Source organism: Triturus cristatus, chromosome 11 (assembly GCF_964204655.1).
Source record: "Triturus cristatus chromosome 11, aTriCri1.1, whole genome shotgun sequence".
Lineage (NCBI taxonomy): Eukaryota > Metazoa > Chordata > Amphibia > Caudata > Salamandridae > Triturus > Triturus cristatus.
In genome coordinates, this window is record NC_140594.1 from 167,274,528 (window position 1) to 167,293,811 (window position 19,284).

At 47.7% G+C, this 19,284-nt stretch overlaps 1 protein-coding gene across 8 annotated transcripts in view; it reads right to left on the reverse strand.

Annotated features, from left to right (window-relative positions):
• The window catches only part of RNF34 (ring finger protein 34), a 258,236-nt gene that overhangs the window by 50,860 nt on the left and 188,092 nt on the right, over nt 1-19,284 (reverse strand). For all 8 annotated transcript variants that reach the window (XM_085635192.1, XM_085635199.1, XM_085635198.1 and 5 more), the window contains one exon: nt 17,539-17,568. In XM_085635192.1, the coding sequence (XP_085491318.1) occupies nt 17,539-17,568 (30 nt within the window). The remainder of the gene's footprint in view (nt 1-17,538; nt 17,569-19,284) is intronic.

Genomic DNA, 19,284 nt, shown 5'->3' on the forward strand with positions numbered 1-19,284 from the left:
GCAGCGTGAGGGGCCGAGAAAGGTAACTGGCTATGCCCCAGAGCAAGTTAAGATCAGCTGTTCAGGAGCCAGGCGATCTCGGGGAGAATTTCTGTAGGATTCTGACGGATAGTGAGCTTGGCCGGCAGAGCCCACTCAGAGTGCGGCCATTTTGCAGCCGGCTAAGCCATGCCCCCCATATCCTCACGTACTTTACTGAACATTCACATTATCCCAATGGGAATTCCGGCTCAAATCGTATAGTACTGTAGCGCCGTGATATCCTACCTGGGATGATTGTTTGCGCTCTATAAGTACCTTTAACATTAACATTAACATAGTACTGGAAGTGAACAGGAATATAACAGACGTATGCCAGTTAACTGGTACTCTACACACGGCGCCAAACCTTATAAACTACCAGAGATTCTGTCTAATACTAGACTGCGGGGGGCGTGTCCAAGATGGAGTCTGGGCGAGAGCATTACCTCAGGGCTCAGCCACAGGAATACTGCACTGAGGCGAATGCTGTGCTCTACCGGGTTAGTCCGGACATTTTATGAGATCGGAGCAGACCTTAAGTGATGGACACAAAGACTGATTTTGCCTCGGCCGTGACGGCCCTCCTAAAACCCGCAATCCAGGAACCGACTGCGTGGCCAAGATAGTGACCGCAGCAGAGCTCCAGGCCTGACGTTCCCAACCAGCGGAGGTCGACCACCCGCGGCCTTCCTCCACCCTTGTCTCCTGCGTCAGCAACGCTTCCTCCTGCAGAGTGTGTGGTGTCCCTGAACGTTGCCGGAGCATCTCCAGACCTGCGTGGGTTGACGGTTAGATACCGGAGCCACCGGGAGAGTCTCCTCGAGCCGCACATTGCCCGGTGCTGGGGCCTAGATCCCCCCTGTGCTGTGCAGCCTTCGACACCCCTAAGTGGTCAGTGCAGTCGATGGGCCAAGTTGGACCTTCTCTATACCAAATCGATACCCCTGCGCGGAAATCCCATGTGGCCTCCACTGCAAAACATGAAAACTGGGGAACGAGCAAAGACACACGGCCTTAATACTGGGGGGACCTCTTCCCGGACGATACCTTCATCACGCCGGAACAGATGTGTGGTACGGAAGCCCCGACGATGCTCGACACACTGCTCTATTATCAGCTTCGCCACACATGTCAAAAGCCGTTTCCTACTTTTACGGCGCCGCCACCATATCTGCTGGCCCTTGAAAACGTGCTCCGCGTGGAATCGGGGCGTAAACTAGTATCCCGATTGTACGGAAGCATGCAGAGTAATCACCCGATAGTGGTCCCAGCGGCGCGACATCTGTGGAGTACGGAACTAGGCACCGAACTAACTGACGATCATTGGGATATGTGCTGTAAACTACTTGAGGCCCTTCCCCCTAACTATAGACTCCGGCTGATACATTTTAAATACATACATAGGGTATATCGTACTCCGAGCCGGCTCCATCGCATGGGCTTGAGGGACACAGACAATTGCTGGCGTTGTAGTGCGCCTGGCGCCACATTCTTACATATGGCGTGGGAATGTCCCAAGTTGGCCACCTTCTGGACTAGGGCAATGGAGCTGGTGTGTGCAATCACTGGCCTACTGATCCCATGCACTACGCAGACTACATTACTGGGGATCTTACACATGGTCAAGCCTAAACACCGTAAACTGCCGGCCACACTGCTTGTGCTTGCAAAAAGACAGGTTGCGATACACTGGGGAGCGCCTACATCACCTACTATTAGGGACTGGATCAAAAGCGTGGTCTACTGCCAGACACAACTTTCTTTATATTGGGAGCTCTTACCAATGCGCTCAAGGCCAAAGGACATATGGGAACCATTCACGCAATGGTGAGCTCAAACTACGATTCAGGCATTGTAAAGCAGTAATATACACCGATAATAGCCGGGGCGAAACAGGAACCGGAAGGAGCGTGGGGTGTTGAAGTCATCATGTGTGATGAGAGTGGGTTACGGGGCGGGGGGGGGGGGGGGGGGGGCGGGGATGGGGGGGGCCGTGCAAGTCTTACCGAGCAATAACGGGTTGGCACCTAGACCTCCTATTTCTATTGTTGTATTGGTGGGGGACTGTGTTGTCACTAAAATATCTAATTCATACTGCAGAGAATTGTATTTGTTATGCTGTTGGAAATGCAAATAAAAAGAATTTTTTTTAAAAAAGTGGTCAGTGCAGCGTGCGGCCATTTCTCTCTTGCTGCCCCCAGGCTCCTTCACGCTGAGGATCGTCTGGTGCCTAGACAATGAGGGTGCCTGATGAGCCCTGCAGATGGGGCTACTGCTGACAGTGAGCCCGCGGGCTGCGAGGACATGCCAGGCCTGGTGCGGCCTAGTGCAATCACATATAACCTCGAGCCGCTTACAGAGACTTTGATGGCCACAGTCACTGCTTTCCTATGAGGCGCTCCCCCTTATACTATAGCGCTTACCCCACCTCATCCCTCATCCCTCATGAACACTTTAGATGAGGCACTGAGAGGAGTCGAGGTGTGACAGGCGTGCTGAGAACTCTGCTTTTCCGACCAGGATATCGTGAAGCTTGCGGGGTGCTCTCTCGCTTTGTCCAAACGCTGCAGTTGCTGCCTATGCTGAGGCACTTGGTATCCCTCTCTGCTTATCCCCATTGGTTGCTCTCTACCTCTGCCCTACTGTGGACGTGCAGACAACATCTGTACCCTCACCTACAATCATAGCTGGATCCATAGCAACTCTGTGCCCAAGTGTTACTCGCGCCCCCGGCAGAACACCGTGGCTGGGCAACTCTCGTAATGGTGGCCTCCCGTGCTCCTACAACACTGCTTCTGATCCTCTAACAACCTTGAGGGGTGGAGGGGTGGGGGACGCAGACCCCAGAGTGATCTGATCGCCGGCGAAGTACTGGCCGACACCAGCCTATGGCCTTCGACGTATCTTCCCACTGCTGGATTTGGATCCCGCTTACGGCACTGCAATGACCTTGCATTGAACCAGTTAAAAGGATACCATTCTGAAACACATGTTTTCCAAATAGCCGGCGAAGAAACCGGATCAGAACAGAGAGGCACCATTGAAAACACTCCTGGGGAAGATGCACTGGTATCTAGGGCCTATGTGGAGCACCTGTTTGGAACTCTAAGAGAGGACATTGCAGCAATTAAACAGGACATAGCGGCTGATGTAAAGGACATCAGACAGAACCGTGGCGAACTGGTCAACGAGTGGACTCTTTAAAGCAGACCTGCGATTCCTGAGAGGATGAACTAGATGAGAACCGCTAGGAACTTCTTGAACTGAGAGATAAAAACTTGTAACTTCATTACCAGCTGGAGGATTTCGAGAACAGATCCCTGCACTCTAATATCTTTGCATAAAAAGAGGTACACTGGCAGGCGACCATCTGGAAAGCTGGAGGATTATTTCATTCACCTGTTTGGCCACGGAACCTGAAGACCAAGAAATCGTTCTTGACCATCCCCACAGAGCAGAATGCCTAGCACGCTCCCCGGGGCAACTAACGGACATTCCCACCTGTCTCAACTATTACAGGCAAAAAGGGGCCATTATGCCAGCAGTGCGTGACTGGAATCCTATTGACTTTGAAGGCACAAAGGTATGGCTTTACCAAGATCCTTTCCTGATTACATTACAGCGCCGTCGGGCCCTTTGGCCTCTGACTGACTTCTTACGTGAAAAAGGGATTAAATACAAGTGGGAAAAGCCACTCCAGCTTCAATCTGTCTAAAATAATGAAACTAGGAGTCTCAGAAGAGGTCCAATCCCTGCTGGATACGGTTGCTCCTCAGGAGGAATCCTCCATCCAGTCCCCACCCGATGCTCAACTTCCTCGCATCCAGATCTATGCCGGTCTGCACGTCCATGTATGAAGGTCCGCAAACCCATGGAGACCGAGAGCCGCAAGGAAAGGGCGGCGCTGCTACGCCAACTTCAACACTGCAATGAGATATCAGACTCAGACAGTGAACATTGACAGGTTGGGTGATTGGCAGCTGTCCACCTGCTGATGAACCGGCGGAGGATGGGCCTCTTCCCCTGCTACAGCTTGGACTCACACTGCTTGTAGCTACAAGGGCCCGTGAACCGGCTCCTCCTCAACTGTTGCTGTTTTTTGGCGGCGAAGCTCCATGAGGCGACCTGCTGGAGAGAGGATATGAACTATTGCCGACAACATGGATCCTCAAGTTTTTGGTATTCTCTGTTCCCAGGCGGGGAACTCATCTGTTGAACTGTTTTATGTTCTTCCCCTCTTTCCTGCACCCAATAACCTGCATCTTTGCACATACATTGCCGACCCCACATTGCGGCCACTCTCGTGGGGGGTGCAATCGCACTTCCTGGCTCCATTCTTTTCACTTCCCCATGATTAACATACTTAGCTTAAACGTCCGGGGACTTAATGCCCCAGTGAAATGCCTTGCACTTTTCTCCTTTCTTAGAGATGCTAAATGCGATATCAGCTTTATACAGGAAACCTGTCTGCTTAGAGCTGATTGGAAACTCTTACACTCCAGGTGGTTTGACTGACAATACTTTTCCACGGGACCAGGGAAGGAGGCAGAGGTGGCTCCTGGCTACCCACTTCCCAGGGAGGGTGACACAAACACACCCTGAATTGCCAGATAGGTTCTTATCACTACAAACAGACCTGAAGGATCATACATTTACACTGTCAAACCTCGAGGGCCCAAATGACCACCAGAAGCCTTTTTTAAGGACGCAATAGGCTGCATCCTTGACATCTCAGACATAGATATTATCAGAGGGGAGACTTTAACAGAGTGCCCAATGCACATTTGGACAGATACATCCAGAGGACAAGACAGTTCAGGGCCCTTACTCCGGCGTGTAAACAATGGCTGGCAGATGTAGGACTGGTGGACGTGTGAAGACAAAAACATCTGACTGCAAAGGATTACACTTCCTTTCCACGCACACCAGACTTATGCCAGAATTGACTTTTTTCTAACATCCCCACGCATTACTAGCGCGACCGAAGCGGTGGATATCAGAGTGGTAGCCCTCGCTGACCATTCCCCTCGGTCCTCAAATGCACCCTTCCTAGCTACCTTCCGCCCCCGCACTTGGCGCCTCAATGGCAAGCTTCTCATTCATGAGAAAACGGTCACTGATATTATTACGACCACTATTAACTCCTTTTTAGCTACTAATGACACACCAGACACACCCATAACATTGCTGTGAGACATTGTAGAGGCTGTTGTATGGGGTCAGTTTATAGCTATAGCAGCTCGCCTCAAGAAAGACAGGCGAGATACCTGAACACAGTTGGAAACTAAAATAAGGGAATTGGAGGAGTCACACAAACACACTGGCTCGTTTGCCATGCGGCACCAGCTTCCGGCGGCTCACAAGCAACTTAAGGCCCGGGATATGAATAGGGCAGAATATGGCATGTTACGTACAAAACAGAAGTATTATATAGGAGGGAGTAAGGAGGGATGCCTACTGGCCCACCACCTTCGCTCCCAAGCAGTTTAACGCAGAGTGAGTGAGCTCATGGGTTCAGATTGTGTTTTGAAACATCAGGATGAGCTGATATAGCAGGAATTCGAATGCTTCTATGCCAACTCTAAACAGCAGAGGCGCAAGATGCTGGGAACATTGACTCTTATTTGGCCCAGGTCGCCCTGGCATGCATCCCCAGGGAGATGCCTCTACGTTAGATCGGGATATTACCCCCAATGAGGCCCTCATGGCCATACAGTGCCTACAATTGGACAAGGCCCCTGGGCAGGATGGTTACAGTTCAGATTTCTACAAAACATTTGGGACATTGCTAGCCCCCATACTGGCGATCCTGTACAACACTTTTAATGTTCTTGGTAGATTGACTGATCCAGTATACTGTTCCTCCCACCATCCTATTGCATTACTTAATGTGGACGCCAAGATTTTTACGAGTGTTTTGGAACACTGTCTTGCTCCCTACATGTAAATTCTAGTGGACCCTGATAAAACCGGATTTATGCCCGAGAGAGGCTGTAGCGACAACACAAAGTGTATTTGCCATCTGTTAGATAAAACGCAGCGCTTCTGGATTCGGCCCTTCTCCTCTCTATAGATGTAGAGAAGGCTTTTGACCAGGTGCATTGGCCATATCTCCAGTGTTGGTGCGGTTTGGCCTTGGTCCACAGTTCCACCAGTGGGTGCAATGTGGCTATTCCTCCTCAGAAGTGATGGTGAGAGTGTCTCCAGGGGTACTCACCAGAGCTGCCCTTTGTCTTCCTTACTATTTGCTCTGGATATGGAGCCCTTTGCTGAGCGGATATGTAACAAATCGGGACATCACAGGTATAATTATGGGAGGCAGGGAACATAAAGCAGCACTGTACGCGGACGACGTCTTATTGATCTTATCAAACCTGCATGCTGATCTGCCCGGCGTGATGAGAGAATTGGAGGCATTTAGGTTAGCCTCAGGATTCAAAACAAACCTACAGAATTTTTTTTGCATGGAATCTCACCATCCCAAAGGCAGATCAAGCCCAACTGAATCGTAGCTTTCAGTTTGCTTGATCTCACAGTGGTAGGGTACCTGGGCTTGCAGATATATTCTACAACTGGACGTCTGGTAGAACGCAACTATGCTGCAATCTTGGCAACTGCCCATTCTGATTTATCTAAGTGGAGAGGTTATGGCCTTTCTTGGTAGGGGCGCTTACCAGTCATTAAAATTACCCTACTGCCGAAAATTCTTCATATCATGCGGACCTTAACACTTCAACCCCCCCAACCCCCGTCAACGCCTTTTTGAGGACTTCATATGGATGGGACGAAAGCACGCATGGAAAAGAGGCAGGCGCACTTGTATCAGTAGGAGGGTGGGCTAGGGGTTCCCAATCTACTGTGTCACTATCAGGCAGCGCACATGCGATACCTTGTGGAATGGTCTCAGCCCAGCACTGAAAAATATTGGTGCTTTATGGATCAAGCGGTGGCTGGCATTCATGTTTGGACACTACCATGGCTCCCGAAACATCGACTGGTGGGGGTCTACGGCTCACCGGTGCTTCGGGTTTTCAATGGGAGTTTGAAATAAGGTGCAAGTTCTCCAGAAACTGTCAACTCACATTTCGCCCCAGTCACCGATTATAGGGAACCCAGACTTCCCCCACCCTGCACTACATGGCTCTGCGTTCATTCACTGGCAAGATGCCAATTGCAAGATGGTGGGTGACTTCTTTGATGTAGGCGTGCTTATGGAATTCACTCAGATTCAGTTTGCTTATGGCCTCCACTCCACTGCGTGCTTGCAATATGCTGGCACGTGGCATTGGGTTTCCCAGTGCTTGATTTGCCCTCCATGCAGGCAGACCTCTCATGCCCTGAGAAAAATGGTTCCTTACCCGCTCCTCAGATAAACTACTTCTCTCCGACATGTACACATTCTAAATGCACCGCAGACACCTTCAAAAACACCCGCTTCTCAATGGTAAGAAGGGGAATGCAAATGTACATTTACCACTAAAGAATGAGGCGATATTCTACACCGAACCCGCACTTCTGCTCGCAGTACCTCCACCAAAGAAATGCTTCTTAAAATCGCACATTACTGGTACATCACATCGGCCAGGGTTGCCCAGTGGAAGGTGGGCGCACACAGTACCTGTTGGCAGCGTTGCGGGCAGACTGGCACTCTTACACATATGCTATCGCATTGCCCCAAAATAAGCTCCTTTTGGACAGACGGGTTAGCAGCTGTAGACGAAATGTATGACACTGACCTCCCCAGATTCCCTAGCTATATCCTAGTGGGACTTCTGACATATCACTTAAAATCTGCAAAGGGGCGCGCGATTACCACAGCACTCAGCGTGGCCAAGCAACCTCTTGCTTTCAGCAGGGGCTCCGGTGCAATACCGATGAGACTGGACTGGCTGCATAAATTGTGGGGGCTATTGGGAATGGAGAAGTTGACAGCAACAGTGACCAATACGTTACCGCTGTTTGAGAAGATATGGGGGCCGTGTATACAGTCTATTATCAACATCAGCAAAAACTGCAATACGCAAACTACTAGTTCTGGTTTTCACAGCTAATAATGATCTATCCCCCAGCTTCCTATTTTGAATCCTTACAAGATATATGCCTTCTTACATCCTTCACTTGACTGACCTAGCCCTTCCCATCTCTCCAAACGCATACTGCTTCAGGATTCCACTCGAATGAGCTTCCTAGATCACACCTTTGGAATAGACTGACAGTTTAACTGTGCCCCTTTTCCTTACTAAACTGCCTTAAAAACCAGTCTACTTATACTCAAAAGAACTCATAAATTGATTCTTCTCTCACTCTCGTACTCCTATGCCCACGCATACCCCCCCACTGTAATCTGTGGAGCACTATTTGTACTAAGCGGACTAGTCCGTCTATCACTAACTGTTTGCTCATCATGTGCTTTGCTCCAAGGTGTTTTAAGTACCTTCTAATAGTACCCATCATCTCTTAAGTTGTTTGAGGGAATATTCCTCACTACAGAAAAGTGAGCTAGAATATTAACTTCCACCAATGATGACGCACTGGAAATCTGATTCAGAAGGTAAAACCTTCTAGTACAACAGATCCTGTATACCAAAATTTAGATCAACTGGAACATTTACTAAAGAGAGGAATTAATCAAAGACTTCTTTCATTATTGTGTTATTCAAAGTTTTTTCCAAGACTCGTGTACTCGTATATAAAAAAAAGAATTCCTAGAGCTGGGTCTGCAGGATTACTGCAGGGCTATCTCCCGGGTAAAGGAGGCTTTTCGGTACAGACAAGGCAGAACCCACCAGGCTGCCTTTGATAATATGCTTGCAAACCACTCTTACAAACAAATCAATCTGACACATGGGTGTGAGCCTTACCTCACCCGATTTCCGAATGTGAACTTCCAGTTTTATTTAACAAGCCTATTGCACCGGATAGTTGCTTTTCCTCGGAACATAGTCTGAGGAGTACCACTGCTTAGATGCCCATGCAATAACACTGCCACTCAAAGAACATTGCACTTTATTGTATTTTGCGCTCTATAAGCGCACGCTAGGAAGAAATTACTGTGCCCTATTTTTCGCTCCTTTAATACGAACTCCTATAACGAGGCTTTTGAGTAACTGCAAATGCTGGAGAATGAGAACATTTGCATGGCAGTGGGAAACTTAGTCTGCCTTTCACTGGGGGTTAGAAACAAATATGACTCAACGTAACATCTCCACCCTTTTTAGGTCTCGCCTAGGCAGCGCTGTCTCTTCGAGACATGCTGTATTCAGGATAAGGGCATAAAGCTCCGCCCACTTTCCTCCCATATTTTTAATTGCCTCTTGTCCCTCTACATTGTAAATGGTGGCTATTCATTGATCAATAGCCTTAGTAGTCCTTCCTTAGTACCGCCTTGTCTCTTCTTATAACCTCACATGAGAACACCCCATGAAACATGTGTTGTTACTCTCTAGGTTTTAATTATAGCCTCTATTAACTTCCCTTCATCAGCTCCACACAAAGTACAACCTAATCTGAATTAATGTAATAATTCTTTTGTCACATTTTCAAAGCTACTGCTAGTTTATATGGACATAGCTATTCGAATGTACTCATAGTACTGTTTTGCATGCAAGAGTGGATTTACCATATCTTCTGCTGGTGCCTTGCTCACTAGGGATCTCAAGGAGCAGTTTGTGGTACTGCACCTAAACATGCAGTGCTGGTGCCTTGCTCACTATGCACCTCTAGAAGCAGCTTGCAGTACTGCACCCAGACATACAGTGCTGGTGCCTTGCTCATTAGGGACCTCTAGGAGCAGCTTGGGGTACTGCACCTAGACATGCAGTGCTTGTGCCTTGCTCACTAGGGATCTCTAGGAGCAGTTTGTGGTACTGCACCTAAACATGCAGTGCTGGTGCCTTGCTCACTATGCACCTCTAGAAGCAGCTTGCAGTACTGCACCCAGATATACAGTGCTGGTGCCTTGCTCATTAGGGACCTCTAGGAGCAGCTTGGGGTACTGCACCTAGACATGCAGTGCTTGTGCCTTGCTCACTAGGGACATCTAGGAGCAGCTTGCGGTATTGAAATGAGACATACAATGCTGGTTCCTGAATCACTACGCAAGCGTTTGCAGTGCACTAGGTCTAGGCATTACTGAAAGTATGAGCTACTGGCGTTGCATTATTATTTGCAACGCCAATACCTCAAACTATCAGTAATGCAAGACCTATAGAATTGCAAATGCTTGTTATATCAGTATTTTAGGATTAGAGCCCGTTTTTAACTTAAAAAATGTTTAAATCGTTAATCTGATACCCACTGGGCCTTTTTATATCTGGTTTTTATGTATCTTATTATTGGAATGTCTTCTATGTAATGTGTTTCATGAAACTAACTGTACTTCATCCCCTGCCCTCTGATGTGTTTTGAACTCTGTAATGCTGCCACATTTATTAAACGTTTTAATCATCTGTACTTTTATGGCCATGATTAGCCGAATAACGTTTTGTGGCCGTCTTACTTGTGTACTTGACATCATTAGCAATAAGTCAGGCATATTTGCAGTTTATTATATTATTTAACTTTTCATGGCGTTTTACCTCTTCAATTTGTAGATGTGCTCTCCACTGTACGTTCAAGACAGTCAGACCCCTGAAGAAGGGATGGACTGTCCTGAAATGTATTGGGTTTATGCCATAACACTGGTGGCTGCTCAAAAAGGAAAAACAAAATCACATAAACATATGGATTGAAGGCCTTATAGTAATAAAGTACAACATAATTAGATTACTTTGAAGTATGAATTATTTCATTACATTTTGTAACTTGTAGGACATAAGTTGTCCACTGGTCGTCACCTTATGAATTCCCCAGGTGCCTATTAATTATAATCCAACAAGGACCAAGGTGCTTGTACATCCAGGAGGCAAACTAGCTGGACCTTGCATTCAGGTGGGTGGTAAATGTCTATGGCAGGACAGCCCTAAAGTTCGAACATGGAGTGAAGTACATCCTGGTAAATGTATGCCCTCATGAAGATAGTGGCATTCCTGCTAAATATGGGCTCCCTCTTGTTTTGGCAACAGAACGGGCTTTGGTGTGTCCATATGCATAATGACTACTATGGATCTCACCATTGGAATCTTGGAAATCTAGGCTTTCAGTGCCAGGAAGAACATATTTACCTCCATCACACTTCTCTTGACTCACAAATGTGATCTGTGGTGCAGGACATTTATGGAGACTTCTCTAGTGAGTGTCTCGCATACATAGACCAGAAGAGTCTGTTGTGACCGCTTTAGGCAGCATTTCATTAGTATGGCATAATATGCCCACCAAAGTAAGGCTGTGACCAAGGAAGGAAAGAAAGGAACATGCTTTAACTGATTATCCACCATTTGGTCCCAGTGCTGCACCAGGACAAGTGATCACATGTGCTGCTTGCATGGGGCCCACGGTTATACAAAATTCCTGAAATTTATGAAGCATCTCAAGCCACCAAACTGGGACAGTCTCATTAGTCCTAAAATGGTCCACCATCTAGCCGATGGGCTTTACCCTTTCTAGAGTAGGGAAGGCCTTTGCTAGACCAGCCCAATTAACTAAAACGTTTTGGAGGGCAGCAAGAAGGAGCTACAGTAGTTCACAGAAACCCCAAGCTTGATTACAGTGTTGAATGCCATGGTGCTATTGGACAACACTTCTCCCTTGGTGCTCTGATGACTGTTGGCCGGGTAAATTTATCAATCTTCTGCAGCCGCTGAAATGGAGCAACTGGAGCTGGGTCTTTGGAAAGCTAAGGAGGACAGTGGAAGTTAAGAAGAGAGTTGAGACAAATGGGCAGTTTTGTGTATTTGTAGTGCTGCCTTGCCATCGGGAATCAGAGGTATAGCTTGAATTTCTGTAGGATGGACACTGACTTACAGTGTAAAGGCATCTTGAGATCTTGGTGCCCACAGAAGGAAGATTGGCTAAAATGAAGATGGGCTAGAAGCAAATGCGCAATGGAGTCTCTGTTTGGTGACAGTAAAACCCTATTCTCCTGATGACATGGCACCCATTCCCTGGACCCTGACAATCTCCAGTACCATGGAAAGATGGTCATACAACCCGAAGCTTTCACCTCTCCTGAAGTTACTCTCAACATCTGCATAGGACCAGTGAAGGTGATCTCCGTACAGAAGTCACTGGAAAGCATATCTCAATACTTCTCCAGCCTCCTAGTTTTTCTTCCAGATGCGAAAATCCAAATTTAGCATTCCTCTGCATGAAAGACAAAATGATTCAGAGGAAAGGAAATCATGCAGTGCAGAGGCAAGGAATCTCTTCCTGATGCAGAGGTTACGCAGGGCAAATTCTACAAAAAGCCAGGGAAATGCAGCGCTCGTCTCTAAGCCAGAGCTCTGTGGCATGAACTATAAATTGAAGGAAAAAGCAGACGAATAAGGGACATAGGAAAGAAAAGCTAAAAAAAAAAAAAAAAAAAAAAAAAAAAAAGGACAAATAAACTGGCCCGAATCTGAAGCTGCTGAGCATGACAGAAACCGGTTCCTATCCACAGTGTGCGCCAGAAAAAAACAAGCATTTGCAATGCAATAGGTCTCGCATTTTCAAACCTTTGACCTATTGGTATTGTAGATGACAATATCTTTTATTATTGCAGGTTTTTTTAAACATAAATAAAAGGCATTGTTATTTACAATGGCAATAGCTAAAAAAATCTCGCAAATGTGAGACCTATTGCATTGCAAATGCTTGTTTTGTTTTATTATTGTGTGATTTATTTGCAGGTTGTGGAGGAGTGTGATGTGGTCACGGCCATCGCCGTAACCCGGAGGGGTGGTGGTGGTGGACCGCCCTCGTTATTTAAACACAGGTGTTATGCACGTAATGATTGGGGGTGGAGTTAGTCACTGAATAAAAGATGCCTGGTGCAACCAGGATGTTGAACTTCCGGTGTCATGGTGATTTCTTACCTGATGGTGTCTTGGACATAATGCTGAGCGTTGCGAAGACCAGGCACGAGGCTCGACCCCCCCCCGTCAATGGGGACTCTTATGCTCAGTCCTCCCAGAACACAATGTTGTCAAATTCACCTGTCGCAACGTTGTTTCCTTGTTTGGTGCAGCGCAGTGATTAGTAACTTGGAGGAATCCCTAGGTCCCCATGCCAGCTCGATCCCACCCATCATGTAAATGACGGGTACATCCAGCCCTTCCTGCAGCCACCGCAGGTGCTGGAGCCCTCGCCACTTCTGGCTGCCTAAGTTCATGGGAGGTGGCAAGCTCTATGGGCCAGTGTGCTGGGTGGTCCCTCATAGGCATGGTGGTCTTCAGTCTCATGGGCATTATACAAAGATCTGTCTTTTCATGGCTCCTCCTGAGCGCAACCACAGAGCATAGAAAATACGGTGGAGTCTAAGGCAGAGGGAGTTGGCAGGCAAAACGCCTTTTTATACCCTAGTCAAAAATGGGTATTACTACAGTAGTCAAACAATTAATAATCCCTTGGGCCAATCACAGGGTTACAGAGCATTTGGCGGCTCAGCGAACTGAAAACTAGAAGGTGACATTTATTTAGTTCAAAGTAAGGCAAGTCGGAGTTCCACCCTACCGAGGTCAGTAAATTGGGAACTACTGGATTGTCTTATAGCAACACAATTTATTAGCAGTGTAAAGTGCTTAGAAACAAAAGAAGCGTTTTTTGAAGCGCTATATAAAAAATTTATTATTGGTGTTATAATCCAAAGCGCCAAATCGAAAATGAGAATTTGGATCCTGGCTAGGGTGGGAGCAAGGCCTGTCTGCTTAACCACTTCGCTGCGGGGGTAATTCCCCCACGGTGCGGGGGGGAGGGGCGCGCGGCACAGTGGAGCTGTGCTCATGACAAGCTGGGCTCGTCACGACTCCGCCACTGATTAATTCGCCCGCACAGGCGGGGAATCAATGGCGCGAGGTTAGGACCGCGGCCGTTATGACGAGCCCAGCTCGTCATGAGCACAGCTTCACTGTGACTCATGACGAGCTGGGCTCGTCATGAGCATGGAAGAGGTTAAAAGGTTGTGAGGAGAGAGGACGAAGATTGCAGTCCAGGAACGGAGAGCACGTTATAGCAGAAGGAAGGCCCCGGCCATGGCACTGGGCTTCTTGTGACGGGGACAGGGGCGGGGACTGGGCCTCGGCAGTTGGTACCCCTGAGGTTAGCCACACAGCAGACATTCTGAGCCCCACCCCCCTGCCATGGCAGATGCTATTGAATCATTGCAGCACATGGGTTCCAGCACGCGCAGTCACCGTTCAAATGGTTTTCATACATAGAAGGGGTACAGCACAGGCACCAGAAGTGAGCAGCCATCACACACAGATAGGTGCAGCAAAGGCACCAGAAGTAAACAACTCTCATACACAGGTGCAGCACAGGCACCGGACGTGAGTAGTCCTCACACACCGGTGCGACACCGGAAGAGACCAGTCCTCACACACAATGACACAGAGGTGCAGCACAGGCACCTGAAGTGAGTAGTCCTCACACACGGTGCAGCGCAAGCACCAGCAGTGAGCAGCCCTCCCACACAGTGGTGCACCATATGCACTCAGAGGTGAAGCACATGTGGAAGAAGAAATTTTGGGGCACCGACACTTATTCTTTTCAATGTACGCACTTGAGGCACGGCACAGAAAGTGACAGTGCAAGCATTTCTTACACAGAACAGCTAGAACACAGGCAGCAGGGTAGGTTTACCTCGCACAGAGATACATACGGTGCACAGAGCCACATTGCAAGCTTCCCCTCACACACACAATACGTTCAGCACAGGCATCAGGATTGCGAGATCCCGCCACTCGCAGAGGGAGAGTACAGCAAACAGAGGAGGCATAGCATGTGGAGCAAAAGTGCTACCTTCGCCCATGCGTAGAGGAGGTGTAGGGCACAGACACCAGGAGTGCAAGCGTCAATCACAGTCATCGGGCAGATAGGGGTAGAGCACCGGCGGTAGAACTGTAGACTCCCCTCATACACACAACATGCGCAGCACAGGAAGCAGCAGGGTGAGTGCACATTTGTCACACTGAAGAGGCAGAGTAAAGACAGTGACGCACGCAGCACTGGCTTCCCTCACTCACAGAGCAGATAAAATACAAGCAAAAGCCATGTAAGCTTCACCTCGCCCACAAACAGGCGCAATGTAAGAACCTTGCATAGCGAGATGATGTACAGATGGCGCAGGAGCAGTGCAAACCACTCGCATATATATAGTCCGCAGCAATGCAAGCTTCTCGCACTCTGACCAGTCCAGCACAGGCAGCAGCAGAACAAGCTTCCATCATACACAGTAATATTACATTCAGGTATGGTAAAAGCCTGACATATGGTTCGGTACAAATCTTGCTTCACATTGCAATTGCGATGTTTCCAAACAAGACGATGAAAGGTTTATAAACCTAATATGAGAAAAGGAATTCAGAAACATCCATCCAATATATTTAAAACAAGCTTCTCTCATGCACAGAACAGCTAAAGCACAGCCAGCAGCAGTGCAAGCTTTAATCACACCGAGAACTGCAAAAGCACAGCCAACAGCAGAACTAGCTCCCATTGTATACATAGCTGCAGAAGCATAGCCAGCAGCATTGCATGACGTCCTTATGCAGAAAATGCACACAGCAGCAGTTCACGCTTCCATAGCACACACCATGTACAGCAAGGCCTGCAGCAGTGCAATCTTCCTTCTCGGACACAGAAGGGGTACAACACGTACAGCTGCAATGCAAATTTCCTCGTTCCATTTATTTAGCACTACTCGACCCTCACTATGCGCGGAGGCGTCTATAAAGCATGGGCAACAGCATCAGTGCAAACTTCACCACACAGAAAGCGGCACGGCACAGACAGCAACATGCAAACACCTCAGTCACAAAAAACTGGCAGCGCATACGCCACAGCAGTGAAAACTGGCTGAAGTACGTAGGAAAGTTACACAAAACTTTAAACGACTTAACACAGCTTAGAGGCTTAAATTCTCACGGGACACAAACTCTTATCCCAGTACGACGAGCTTAACTTTCTGGGTCCAACGATAGCCATGTCGATTCCGCAGGACAATAATAGCTCTTAGACGCTCCGCACTGGTGATGGTGAGCTAGTTCAGAAGAATTATTGTAACTTAATGCATTATGGCAGCTCGCAATAGGTGTTATTATTTTTTAGAGGTCCCCCTCTTCCTTGATCGACCTCACCTTCAACCCTTGCCCACTCCAAGGAAATAACGAGTGGTGCACGCGCGCCACAGCGAGACATGTGGTTTCAATTATCGCGCCCGTGTCTGGGCACAATAATTGAAACCACATGTTGGCGGTGCGGGTAACCGACACCAATAGGCCATGGCGGAGCAATGCGCCCGCCTTTGGCCAATTGCGTGCTGTCTTTGTAAAAAAAAGACGCACGCAAAGGCCAATAGCGTGGCCCAAAAGGAAAAGCACGAGCGTGTGCGATTCCTAGGTCAGTTTCCGAACCCCCTCCAAGAGGTCTCGCACTGCGCGAGCAGTGCTACGCACTGCAACGCTAGGCGCGAGACCTAAAAAGGGACTAGCGAGACATCAAAAATGCATTGTATATAACCAGTGCATGGTACAGTACACCAAGCTTTAATTTAACATCTTTTTTCAAATCTATTTTTATTTCTTTTCCTTTTTTTGGTTACATAAAACAAGAAACATTTACATGATAAAGTAAGCAAAGCTTTGCATCATTTTTTGGCTGTCTTTATCTGAACACATATATGAATGAATATTAACCTGCACAGGTGTAGAGGGTACAGCATCACACCTACAGCTATGAAAGAGATGCAAGATTCTCTCGTTGTGACATTTCCTGCCCACGGATTTGGTCAGGTTAGGGAGCTAAAGGTGTGCCAGTGTTCAGAATGTCGAGCCAGTAGCGATTCCTCATGGGCTCCATTTGTTTGTGAATTTGTGAAGGCAGCCTCTATGTTCATGTATAGTTTGTTCTGCTACCATCCTCCGATTCATGCCCTCAATACTTTTTACAACTGCAAGGGAACGGGGGAATCAGCTGTGCCATAAAATGTCTGGTTTTGTGATAATTAGTCCTAATGGGCACCTCTTAAGTCTTTCTGGATAGGTCAATGATGTTGGGCGCACCTAGGATAACAAGCTGTGGTGTCAATCGGACTCTTGCATCCAGCACCTTATATCTCATTCATTAATTCCCTCTAGTTTGACTGTACAACCTCACAGCCCCAAATCGTTTGGAAAAAAGTGCCTTCTACTTGACATTTCATTAATCTAGCCAACAGAATAGACCTATCTTCAACAGCCTGCTTATGTTGATTATCAGCTTCCGAGCAACTTCCAGTTTCACCACTGTGAAATTAGAATGCCCTGATAGAAATAACACACAGGACATAGTAGTAATACTTCTTTTGCTGAAGGAGTTAAACATGTAGTCGTAAAAACATACAGATTAAATTAAAACAAAATAAACATTGTAAATGCCACTATTTGCCTGAATGGGACATACCTGTGAGTATGTTGTTATCTAGGCTTTCCACTAAAGGGAAGAAGAAAAAAGATGAGTAAGTAATGAAATCAAACCTCTACTGCAGACGTTACAAATAAACAATGCAGAACATAGTCACTGCAAAACTGAAAATAGCAATAATGTTATGACTTATGGGACTGCAAAATTGCAATGTTATCACTTTTGGGACTACAATGCTAAAGCACACCCCATCAAAAGGCTCTGCTTGCGAAGCACTTCACATACTAACATTCCTGACACCATTCTCATGAAAGGCATCCTACTTTTTTGTCAGAAATGCTGCAAGTTTGTAGTGGTACAAAAGGGGGTGGTGATGGACAGAGCATCAGAACCAATCAAACACTCATACCCAGTCAACAGATCTGGGTTTGATCCTTCACCGTTCTTTAGCCCATTCTGCCACACCAGTTCAGACATGGCCATATGCAAATCAGTCTGACCCTGTGCCTCATGGGAACAGTCCAGCCCGAACTGCCAAGCCATGCCTTCCCTGGACCGGAAACAAGCTTCCTAGGACCGGTTTCTGGCATTTCAGCAGTCTTCAGCCAGGCTTGCTTGAATCCAGTGGCAAAGTGAGCAAGGGACTCACGTCTGAGCATACCCTGCCAACTTATGGCGAACAAAGTGGTACAAAAGGGGGTAGTGATGGACGGAGTATCAGAACCAATCAAACACTCACACCCAGTCAACAGATCTGGGTTTGATCCTTCACCGTTCTTTAGCCCACTCTGCCACCCCAGTTCAGACATGGCCATATGCAAATCAGTCTGACCCTGTGCCTCATGGGAACAGTCCAGCCCAAACTGCCAAGCCATGCCTTCCCTGGACCGGAAACAAGCTTCCTAGGACCGGTTTCTGGCATTTCAGCCGTCTTCAGTTGGCAGGGTATGCTCAGACCTGAGTCCCTTGCTCACTTTGCCACTGGATTCAAGCAAGCCTAGCTGAAGACGGCTGAAATGCCAGAAATCGGTCCTAGGAAGCTTGTTTCCGGTCCAGGGAAGACATTACTTGGCAGTTCGGGCTGCACTGTTCCCATGAGGCACAGGGTCAGACTGATTTGCATATGGCCATGTCTTAACTGGGGTGGCAGAGTGGGCTAAAGAACGGTGATGGATTAAACCCAGATCAGTTGACTGGGGGTGAGTGCTTGCAATGTTCAACACTCCGTCCATCATTTCCTTTGGTTTTTGCTTTGTTCGCCATAAGTTGGCAGGGTATGCTCAGACGTGAGTCCCTTGCTCACTTTGCCACTGGATTCAAGCAAGCCTGGCTGAAGACGGCTGAAATGCCAGAAACCGGTCCTAGGAAGCTTGTTTCCGGTCCAGGGAAGACATTACTTGGCAGTTCGGGCTGCACTGTTCCCATGAGGCACAGGGTCAGACTGATTTGCATATGGCCATGTCTGAACTGGGGTGGCAGAGTGGGCTAAAGAACGGTGATGGATTAAACCCAGATCAGTTGACTGGGGGTGAGTGCTTGCAATGTTCAACACTCCGTCCATCATTTCCTTTGGTTTTTGCAAGTTTGTAGTGCCATCTTTATCAGCACAAATTAATCACTATTCCAGTTCTGGACCCTAATTACGGTGACGGCTGAATCTGATCAGGTAAAATGGTCTTCAGTGTGTATGGCATGTCAAATGTGCGTTGGTCTTAGGAGGTAAGAGGCAATTTGTGGACAAACTAGAGCGGCCAAGTGAGATGAACAGATAAGTGAAGCTAAGAG